At 37.3% G+C, this 12,138-nt stretch overlaps 1 protein-coding gene across 1 annotated transcript in view; it reads left to right on the top strand.

The window, feature by feature from the left end:
* The window catches only part of PBRM1 (polybromo 1), a 64,380-nt gene that overhangs the window by 8,286 nt on the left and 43,956 nt on the right, over positions 1-12,138 (top strand). Inside the window, exon 11 of the mRNA XM_063426974.1 lies at positions 10,049-10,149. Coding sequence (XP_063283044.1) covers positions 10,049-10,149 — 101 coding nt within the window. The remainder of the gene's footprint in view (positions 1-10,048; positions 10,150-12,138) is intronic.

The following is a 12,138-nucleotide window of genomic DNA, read 5'->3' as shown; positions in this document are numbered from 1 at the left end:
GGTATGTCAATCAAATTTTAATTAATCAAATCACCTAATTATGTTAAAAGATTACTTAAATATACACGTAGAATTTTAATATATATGCATTTATAGGTATTTAAATTCTACGTGTATACTAATGTCATCTTTTATGTAATTATATGTATTTATCTATATATATATATTTGCGGTTATTTGCATTTTATATATAGATAGATATATATAGAATGTCATTCTAAGTGTATTTTGTTACCTATATATATATATATATATATATATATATATATATATATATATATATATATATATTAACAAAATACAGTTAGAATTAAATTACATATGTATATATAATTTATTACATTTTGTTTCAATATTTTATTTATTAGTTTTATTTTATTTATTTATTATTGTAATTATACGTATTTATAAATATAATATATGTGTATATATCTATTATATATATATATATATATATATATATATATATATATATATAATATATATTATATATATGTAACGTCATTCTAAGTGTATTTTAATACTAATATATATACTTATATTAGTATTAAAATACAATATATCACGTTAAATATATATAATATACATACATATATATTATTTTTAAACATGTTTAATAATTTTTTTTTACACTACCTACCAGCAGGGGGACTGTCTAATATTTTAGACAGTCCCCCTGCTGGCAGATCTTTAGCCAGCTATAGGGGGCCACGTGATCGCTCTTTGAGAGCATTTTGGATACATGAATTAGACACTGTGTCCCCTAGAGGGTTAAATGAATCCCTGTCGCTACACTCTTGTGTGATATTGTAATATTTGCTTCAGCCCTAACTTGCATATAATTTATTTTTAATGTAAGTAGTTATGAGTATTGTTCTTTATTTTTATTTTATTTAATATTGTAGTATGAGTAGTTCTCTCTAAGTGTATTTGCTATAAAATATTGGTGTATAGCAACCACTACATGAGCACTTATAATCAATAGCTCGTGTATAGTAATTATAGTGATGTGACAGATTTAACCCAGTACCTCTAACTTAGCAATGTTTAAGTATGTATTTTAGAACTAGATGCCATTATGGATAATGTGGTTCTCTTTGGCACTTTATTCTTATGCACTGTCTATCACTTTAAAACTTGGCACTTAGCACTTTTTTGCATGCTTGCACTTTTTAATATATTGGCACTTTAGATTGCCACTTTACTCCCTAGCACCTTAAATATTGGCACTTCACTATTATTCTATCCATAGTAACAGTATACTTGTGTTTGCTTTATGTACTATGGACATTAGTATTTTGTAGCATTACAGTTCACTATCATCAATTGCTACATTTATTTTATTTTATTTTTTTCGTCCACCTTTCACCTCTGGGACGCTATGTCCCCTACCTACATGAGCTGCTTTGTATTACAGCTCCTTTCACACGTTTGTGATCACTTGGTGTCCCTCTACGTTGCCATGGCGACCTTTTCCTAGTTACCCGCGTCGCCATGGCAACGCCACTAGCCTCACGCGATTACGTCACGGAAATGGGCGGAGCTAATCACGCACATGCGCAAACAAATGCGCAAAATATTGTTTGTTAACAGGCAAGCTTGAGGTACCCCAACGGCATTCCTCATTTCTAGTGTCAAGTTTTACATCAGGGGTAACTGATAAGGCATGCACATTTTTGAATTATATAACGAAAAATAAAACATGTCACAGATTAGGTTAATAGGCAAACAAGATATATACAGGCATATAAGAAGGTTTCTGTCTAACCTGCGTGTTGGTTAGTAAGCATACATATGTATTTGTTGTCAAGCTGGAGCGTGTCTTATGTGTGCTATACATGTATGCTGCGTGAGGTATCTGCTGGGTTAAGAGGAGTGGTATGGTCGATACTACTGTGATGTTACCTGTAGCATTAGCATTGTTACCCGCACCAGTATTAATAGCAGTAGGTGGTTATAGAGAGAGAGGGGTAAACAATAGAGAAATCATCGCTTTTCTGAATCCCCTAAATTAACATGGTCCGTTTGCTGGGTCAGTGATACATTTAGGGTGTACGTCCATGTTTGTAGCTTGTTGTCAACCCACTCCTTATGGCGGGAACGCGTGGAGGCTCTGGAGGATCCGGCTATCGGGTCTTGAGAGGAGGCCCTGTCTGCCTTGTGTTTGGGTGCAGGTCAGCGGTGCTTTGCTGGTCCGTCCTTGTCTTGGAGGGTCTTTTGGCTGACCTGGGTGTTAGTCGTTTTCGGCTGTTCCTGGACCCGTGGTGTCCGCATGCCGTGTGTCCTCGGCCTGAGGCCTTAGGGGGCACTCGCGCCTTCTTGCCGACGGTCCCTTGTTGAGGGTAGTGAGCCCGGGGTTTCTTCAGTGTGCAGAGGTCTCCCCGGGTGTACGGCTGGCATTGGAGAGGAACCTCCGATTGAGTGCCCAGCTCAGAAGAAGAGCAGGCGGTGCAGGCTACCGTGCCGTCTGATTGTGTTTCTGGGCCCGCCGACTCAACGGAGCCGGCCTCCGGGCTAGCTGTCATCTGGAGCTGCGGGGCAGGAGTGGTAGGCAGTCGCGTCTGTTCTGCACGGGTGTTAATCCGGCGCCAGAACGCTGTACATATCGCTTCAAATTTAGTATTAAATTTGCTTTCCCAGGTGGCGTCGTGTTTCCTCGCTCCGTCGGCCATGTTAGTTGCGGCTCGGGAGCTAGAGTCGGCGGTGAGGTTTGGTGAGGTACTCTCTCCTGCTTCTCCCCCAGCAGGGACCGGGATGACCCCCACCGGTCCAGAGGGGGGGGGGGGGGAATGGGTCGTTTGCTTTAGCCTTGCAGCCCCAGGTTGAAGGATCGGCCGTTTCCTCCTCCCATGGGTTTCGCCGCGTGTGTAGGCCTCATAAGTGTCGCTTGATGCCGGATCAGCAGGTGAGTCTCTGGAGTCATCTGTGATCATACCCTTTTGTGCAGGTGCTGTGTACCGTCTCTTGAGTTGCAGTTTTGTGCGTATAAACTCGTTTTTTGCCCTGTTTTGCTTGATTTGTGAGAGGAGCTCACCACATGTATGTCTGTCGGCCATGTTGGTCAGGCCCCGCCCCCCTGTATGTTATGTTTTTGTAAGTATTTATCTAATTGCAGTTTAAACATCTCTATGAACTCTGATAAAACCAAATCTTCAGGTAGAGAATTCCATATACTTAGTGCTCTTAATGTAAAAAAAAAAATCTTTCCTTTGCCTTTAGATGAAATCTCCTTTCTTCCAGCCTAAATGTGTGACCTCGTGTCCTATGTATAGCTCTGTTTGTGAATAGACAAGATGCATAAAGAGGATGATGTGGTCAAAATACTCATTTGCCTAATAATTCTGCACGCAGTGTATAAAAACATAATAAGAACTTACCAACAGGTGCGTGGAAAAAGCCGCCAGTGATCCGAAAGCAACGCGTGTATACATATCTTGTGTCTATCTGCAAATAGCCGATGAACTGTAAACACAGGGATATATGTGCAGTCTAATAATCACGTAGTGTAGTGAAAAAAACGAGTGAATGCATAGTTAAGTGCCGTATGGAGGACGGTATAACAAGATTTAAAACCATACACTTTCTTAATCCCAGACAAAAAACTATTACACTTAGAGGTACAAAACCAATGAAACAAACATAAACAATAACAATGTGAGCACTCATAAAAAGTAAATACTTAGTGCATCTAAATGTATAGTAATGCTGGGGTTATATAGTATATAATATATCTATATTATGGCAACCAAAGATAGCCTACCATGTATACATGTACATGACAGACATATTAATAAAACAAATATATAGCAACTGCACAAAAATACTTTTTTAAATATATTACTATCACTATGTATACTATATGTATAACTCAGACCGCAGATTTCTTACCCAGCAAAAAATGTTTGTAAACTTATCCTGACAAATCTTATGTGTATTTTTTTTTTTTTTGTACATGCAATCTATATGCATTATGTTTCATTATATTTAATGCTTTAAGATTGTTTCCAGGGTGCTGACCCCAGACCATATTATTGTATTGAGGTCGTGATCTCTGCAAAAAATTTTTTTTATTATTCTATATATACAAAAAAAGGAAAGAAAAAAATGTAGAAAAAAATCAATGGATCTATATAGGCCCATGGAATAAATGGCCCCATACATATACAGGGGAATTATATGAGCTAGTAATAATAATGTTTCTATGTGTAAAGAAAGAAACAAACCCTGCATGTATGTAGACCTAGAATAAATGTACTAAGGACTGTCAAAGAAAATACTATTGTATGCAGTATGTGCAAAGATCAAGGAGGATAAAATAAAGTGAAGTAAACCTATACATGGCCTGATCCTCGACAATGTCAGAGGAAAAAGGAGGCACATAGGTAAGGATTGTGATTTACCAAGGAGAGGACACACCTAACCAATTGTATATACAACCAGATCTACAGGAACATAGAGTATGTGTTGTACTCATTGAGACCTTTAGGTGTAACTGTGTCTAATTTAAAAATCCAATATGCTTCCCTCTGAAGCAATAGTTTAGATCTGTCTCCTCCACGGGGTAACGGAGGGACATGATCTATAGCCATGAACTTGAGTGTGGGAAGTCTATGTGAGGCCATCAGAAAATGTTTGGCCACCGTTTTGTCGGTTTTTTGATCCCTGTATGCCGTCATAATGCCAGACCGGTGTCCTCGAATGCGATCCCGTAGTGTAAGGTCTGTTTTTCCTACATAGGATAGTCCACACAGACATGTTATAAGATAGATGACATGGTCCGTTGTACATGTGATATAATGAGGGATGGTAATTCTTTTTCCACTGTGGGGATGGGCAAATGAGTTGCCAGAATTCATATGGCTGCAGGTGACACAGCCACTGCATCTGTACCATCCATTTTTCTTATATGTTACACTTTTCTTATAACACTGTGTAGGGTCACTTCTCACTAGCATGTCTCTCAGATTTCTATTTCTTTTGTAGCTGATAATTGGGTTTTTACGAAATATGCAGGTGTTTGTCTGAACCTAATATATCCCAGTATCTGTCAACAGATTTGCGAATTTGTGAGGACCCAGTATGATATGTAAGTGGTAGATATATATTCGCTGTATCTTTGTCAGATTCCACTTGTATTCCATGGGTTTCTTGTGTCCATTTTCTCGATCGCTCTAGTTTTCGCTTCTTCAAGGATCCCTGAGTTGTATCCCCTCTCCTGAAATCTGTAGGTCATCTCTTTAAGTTGATTTTCTCTATTCAGAGGCTCGCTGTTATAACATAATACTCGCATATATTGAGACATAGGTAGTGAGTCTTTGAGTCGCTGAGGGTGATAGCTGGTGGCTGCTAATAAGGTGTTTCTGTCCGATTTATTACGGTGTAAAGTATATCCCAATTTAGCGCCGTTTTTATAGAATGTAACATCCAGAAAAGGTATTTCCTTCTCACTGTATGACAGCGTTAATTTAACGGGTGATGATAATTTGTTAATATGGGATATCATTTCTTCCAATCCAATGGATGATCCCTTCCATATAATGAACACATCATCGACAAAACGGTAGTATGCAATGATATTATTAGGTGTTTGATTTAGAATATATTGATTCTCAAATTGGAACATGTAGGCATTCGCATAAGAAGGTGCCATGGCCGCTCCCATCGCCGTCCCGGATAACTGTAAATCGAATAGTTCCTCAAATTTAAAGTAATTGCACGTAAGTGCAATCCGGAGAAATTCCAGAAGGTATTCTATTGGGGGTCCGTGGTATTTGTCAGAAAATTGGAGTGTTTAAATTGGTCTGGGGTCAGCACCCTGGAAACAATCTTAAAGCATTAAATATAATTAAACATAATGCATATAGATTGCATGTACAAAAAAAAAGGCAATCTGTCAAATTTCAATTTGCAAAAACAGAAATGGGCAAATCTTATACCTGTAACTTTCCAAAACACCATAAAACCTGTACATGAGGTATACTGTACTCGTGAGACATTACTCTACACAAATATTATTATTTTTTTTTTGGGGGGGGGGGGAGGGGGGTTTAGAGCAGTAAAATGTATAATACTGATGATATACTCAGTGGAATTGCAGTTTTTGTGAAAAATGCAAAAAAACTAATATAAACGCTAACTTTGGCCAGGGTTTGTGACTAAGTGGCTACTAAAAAAGACTGAACATAGACCCCATTTTGAATACACTGGGTTGTCTTCTATTACAAATGTTATGTCAAGATGAGGTTGATTTTCATTCCTGGACTACCAAACGGTCTCAAAGGCAACATAGGCCCAGCAAAGCAATCTGGCAAATTTCAAAAGAAAAGTGGAAAGCCCTATATTTGACCCCTGTGAGTTTCCAAAAACTCATAAAACCTGTACATGGAGGGTACTGTGGTACTCGTGAGACATTGCTGAATACAAATATGTGTATTTTATTGCAGTAAAATCGAACAGTATTATGACATTCACAGTTAAAATGTCATGCAGAACTTGAAAAATAAAATTTTCTTAAATTCTCACACTTTTTAAGATTTTTTTTTCACATTAAATTATGTCAAATACATATATAAATATACACATATAAATATGTGATACATAATGACGGCTAGTTTCTCCGGAACAAAATTATATATAATAAATGTGGGTGCATTTAATATGAAAGAGGTGAATTATGGTTGAACAACATGTAGCGCAAATTCCAGATTTTGTTTGCGTTTTTTGTTTTGATCACAACTTGGACAATTGGCTCCTTCCATATGGGGTTAACATTGATCTATTTAATAAAATCTATGTTATTCAGATTGCTGTGATTCTTAGCATCTTAGAACATAGCAAACCATGGCTGGCTTGCATTAGCTGTGCGACTGTCAAATTCATTCACTCATTAACTATAAATAACAAATGATGATATAGCAATATCATTAGTATGAATCCACATCTTTTGAACTAACTTAATTGTGCTTTATGAATACGTTAGTAGAAATATAGATCAGGGTGTTTTTAGTAGATGTGATCTTCTTTGATTTTGCCTAGACATTTGATACAGTTCCACACAAAAGGTATTTAAGCTGAAATCCATAGTTTTCAATGACGATCGATCCTCTTCTTGGGTAGAACACGGTCATAACGAGTGTAGAGAGTAGTTACGGTATATAGAAAAGAAGTGAAAAGTGTAGTGCATTTTTGAGAGAGGAATTTTTAGATTTTATATATATATATATATATATATATATATATATATATATATATATTATATAACCTGTTATGAACAGTTTGTGATCCAAGAAGAAATATGATTGCCATTATGGAATTAAGAATGATTTCCCATTTTTTTTGTGGTGTAACTGGCCACTTTAAATTTGGGGTGGGGTGTCTTCATGGGATAGTCCATTTTAGCTTACATTACTACCACCAAGGATTTTTAAATATCTAACAGCAGACAAGTAATCTAAATTCAATTAGATTTGCCTGCAGAAAGAACTATGCAAGATTTGTTATCAATGCAGTATTTGGAAAATATGAGAATTATTGATTCTATACCATATGCTTTTTTACCCAGTGATAGATATGAGCATTGCATTACAAATGTGGTTATTTCAACCAAATGTTGTCATTGTTGGCCCTTAGTGAAATTAGGGAAAAACTGAAACTTTTATTATACTTTTGTTGTTTAAATACCTTAATTTTAAAGTTAAACCACTTTATTTCTTTAGCCCCAGTCAGACATCCCTACACATTACCAATGCTAAAGGATAAATATCTTCGTTAGGATACTTGACTTACAATAATTCCTATTTTTTTCTTTTTCTTTTTTAAAGCCTCCTATTAAAATGTTAAGGTGGTCTAATCACCTCAGTAACAGCGGTTATGCACACATGTAATCTTTCTGTTGCGAATACATATCTTGACCTTGACTAAAACAACGGACATTGTGCATAAGCAAGACAAAATCGACACACAATTTTTGAAGCTTTAACACTATAATAAAGTCCTTATAATATTTTTAACAGTCCATGTCAGTTACCTCCCCCTGTTGGCTAGTAAATGTTTGTGTGGATTAATTCTGCTCTACAACATGTCTTGTTAATGTTTAAACACGGATTTTATTGGCCGTGCCAATAAATATAAGCTCCTTTGTCTGGGTGTGTAGGCAGGGCCCAGTACTCTAATTTGCCTGGGATTCTGTAATGCTGTTAAGCTGGCCCTGGCCGTAACTTCAATTCCCTCCTTTACAAGGGACTAAAAGGGACAAACATTGAAAAAAAAAAAAAAAAAAGGTGAATTAGAAAATAAATGAATCTACAAATAAACTCTCTTAAGCTGTAGTTAAAAAAAGTGTTCAAGTCATTTGTGCAATTTACAAACGCAGACCACACTCCCCATTTACCTCTGAAGGTAGTAAGTATACCACAATCCTATCAGCTACTATGCAGGGTTTTTAAAGAGCACCTGTCATTAGATTGAGTCTAAGATTTCATCTATACATTGTGCTAGCAAATGTTTAGATAAGGAGAAAACCACTATTTGATTATTATTTTTCCCCCTCTTAGCTGTCGGCCAACACCTTGCCATGCCAAGCCATTGATAGAAGAGAGAGCAGAAAAGACCTCCTACAGGAGGTCCCTCTGTTTTCATCCCATAGCAACCCTATCTGGAAATTTCTAAACTTATATGGAAACTCCTTTTACATTGAATACACCATGTATCTGATGACCTGATGTATTCAATGTATATGGGAGCAATTACAGGGAATTCATTTTTTCCATTCCAGGTTCACTTTAATTAAACTTGGCTCTATAATTGACAACATACACTCAGTCTTTCTTAATTTGATTGCACTAGTGACATCGAGTTGTCAGATGAAAGAACATACCCTGCATTCCATTGTAGGTCTTCTTACATACAATTTGGCTATACTGTATCCACATATCACACCAATTAGTTACTGTGTGACATCTAGTGGCAAGACCTAAAATCATTCAGTATCCTGTTTAAGTGGAAACTGTTATGACTTGTCTGGCCCTCTGTTCTCCCACCGTGATCTATTTTAAAGAAGTGGGTTTTACACTTCTGTAACTCCCACTTCTAGTCCAACTGCACTTCTCCTCTGGTCTTTGTTGACTTGCCCCGCTTGCGGACACTTCCCCAAGCAGGACAAACCTCCTCCATGACGCTGACTTTGTTGCCAGCATGCCGGCGTCTGAATAATGTTCCTATTCTATCTACCAATGCAACATCTACCAATGCTATCAGCGCCAGCTAGGGAGTTACCACAGCAATCACAGAGTATGCTGTGGTGGAAGGCAGGAGGACATCCTTTGGGAGATCTCTTCTGCTCTCACTTTGCTCTAATTTTTTATGCATTGAATGTCTGCTGAGGAACTACTGTTTATTATATAATGACAAGTTCCATTTAAAGGGATACTATTGGCACCAAAATAACTTTAGCTTACTGAAGCAGTTTTGGTGTATATATCATGCCCCTGCAGTCTCACTGCTTAATTTTCGTTTTGTTTTTGTCATAATCTTATTAACATACATTGCAAATGCAATTGCCTGGCAATAGGAAGTTGAAAATCCACCACAGAATGTCTGCAGCCTTTTTAGTAGCAAGTTTGATTTTGTCATTTTATTAAATCGAAACGAAAAAAAAATCCCCAATTTAGTATAAAACAGTATTTATCAGGATGTGATTAACGATTGTAATTTCGTATTTTTGATCAAATGCATCTTTTTTTGTTTTAGAACACTGGGGTATCTTATGGAAGTTTTTAATATTTTTGACGCAGTGTAAATGTGGCTATGCATTTGTGTTGAAAGCCACAACATGCTTGTAAGAAATTGATGTAGGTAATGCAAAAATGCAGCTGGGGTTCTGTCTGCTTCTCCCGTTACTGCATTTCTACAAGCCCTTTAATATTTATGCTCTGTTACCCGTTGTAGCTTTTCTGAGGGGAAACTGATCTATGCAGCTGTTTAATATTCATGTATTCTGGGAACGTTTGTCAGAGCGAGGCTGACCCTGGAGATTTGTTCTTTATTTCAGGCCAAAAAGAAGGAGCTTGCGAGGCGAGATCTTGATATAGAGGACGGAGACAGCATGATCTCTTCTGCTCCATCTGATACAGGCAGCTCCAAAAGGAAAAGGTATGTCTGTTCCCCTTGTCTGCAGTACAATACAGCACTGCAGCGTGCAGCCCTATTTTGCTGTCTATAAATATTCATGAATCTGTCTTGATGTAAATCTGCATTATCATACCAGTCTGGCCTTGCATAATTATACTTTAACTCTAGATGATGTGAATCATTGGATTTTTTTGTATTTTTAACATGGGGAACATTATTGGTCCTCTGTCCTACTGCAAGTTACTTTTTACAAGAATAAAACATTTTTTTTTAAATTTATTTTTATTTATAGAAATACGGTTTGTTTCCCTCATATTTAGTACCTGGTTTGATACCTAGGCAACCTGGGCATCATTAACCTCATCATTGCAAGGCTAAAAAAAAAGCTAATATGATTGCATAAATCATATTTTCTATATTATTGTCAATAGCAGATTATTTAATAATAATATCTTTATTGAACTTGTGTAGCAGATCGTGACATAACATAGAATGGAGTTAAAGGAACAACCCCCTTTTGACCTGTGGGAAAAAAAATATTAACTTGCCTTATTTCCGGTGCGGAGACTCGCTCTGTCCTGCTGATCACTGCTTCAAACGCAACTTCATCCTTGAGTCTTTGCTTCCTGGCTTCTTCTCCAATTCAGTACTTCTACTAAAGAAGCGTGGGGAGGGAATGGGATGTACATGTGCTGCGTGCGTCCAATCAATTTTTTTTTTCTATGAGCTGCATTATAAGGTATTTAGTATCTTCATGTCATGTCAGACATCACATGACCAAGTAAACTCTGTTGTTGCATCGCAACGGCCTGTAGCAGCTGTCAATATGACAGCCCTTGCCTACCTGTTTAACCCTTCAATCAAAAACATTTAACTGAAATGGCAAAGTTTTTCGTTTGAATGACTATAAGGACAGGGTCACTGGAACGTAACCACTTCATTGAGATGAAGTAGTCTTGGTTCCTCTACTGATCCTTTAATGACATGTACAATATGTTTAACATTTATTTGCTAATTCAATTTGCAAAGATCTTGAAAGGTATGTTTTGAAATGGTTGGAGTATGCATATCCACCTCTGCCTGTCTGTCTATACATTTATTGATGAGTAAAAGGGTTAAAAGCTAGGACCAACCCATCTCCAAGAAATGAAAGTAGTTTGTATTTTCACAGGAAAATTGCTGGCTGTTTTTCTAGCTGTAATAGTTTAGTTGCACATGGATGGATTACTGCAGCTATACAATGAATTTGTATAAAAAAAGCGCCGGTCACCACTCCCCTCCCCCTCCTGATGGCATCCGGCTTCTGAAATTTCAGGTTCAGGAAGTGAGGGGTTATGCTGATTGGCTGTGATCTGTTAGTATGTTTCTTTCCAAGACAGTTTCTGAAACTGAATTTCAGACGCCAGATGCCGCCTTGGGGGAGTGGAGACTGGCACTGGAGGTAACTTTGGGTTAAACTGTTTGAGTACGGTTTAACCCGTTGAGATAAGAGTGCCATTCAGATGTAGTTGTTTTGGTGCCTGGAGTGTCTCTTTAACTATCCTCATACAGATTAAGGAATAACATACACATAAAAAATAGTTATATTTTTACAATGCTACTTAAAATCGCCTATCTCAGCAAGCAAATATGGGGATTCAGTTCCACCATCTGGTCATATAATGTTGAGCCCACCACTAAATCACAGTACCACAATATCGGAGGATCCTACACTAGTTCCCAAGGGGGAGACAAATTACTTTTTTCTGTTTGTATTCGCACCTCTGATGCCTGCCTTCAAGACTTCTCCAGTTTACATCTTGTTACATTTGGTTATATCCGTTATATTCTGCAGTGCCAACTGTGAAACCGCCTCCACTGAATGCTCTATTGATGTAACCCATTGTGTTAGCCTTATATATGCTTACATACAGTAACAAAACATTCTATTAAGAACTAGTTTCTCCTTATTCTATAAACCACTTATAAAGTAAAAAACAACCTCTAGACAGAGAGTCTGGTGAGGCGAGG

This window comes from Pelobates fuscus, chromosome 7, assembly GCF_036172605.1.
Source record: "Pelobates fuscus isolate aPelFus1 chromosome 7, aPelFus1.pri, whole genome shotgun sequence".
NCBI classification, from domain to species: Eukaryota; Metazoa; Chordata; class Amphibia; order Anura; family Pelobatidae; genus Pelobates; species Pelobates fuscus.
The sequence above is the reverse complement of the archived record's forward strand: the minus strand, read 5'-3'. Positions and strand labels throughout refer to the sequence as shown.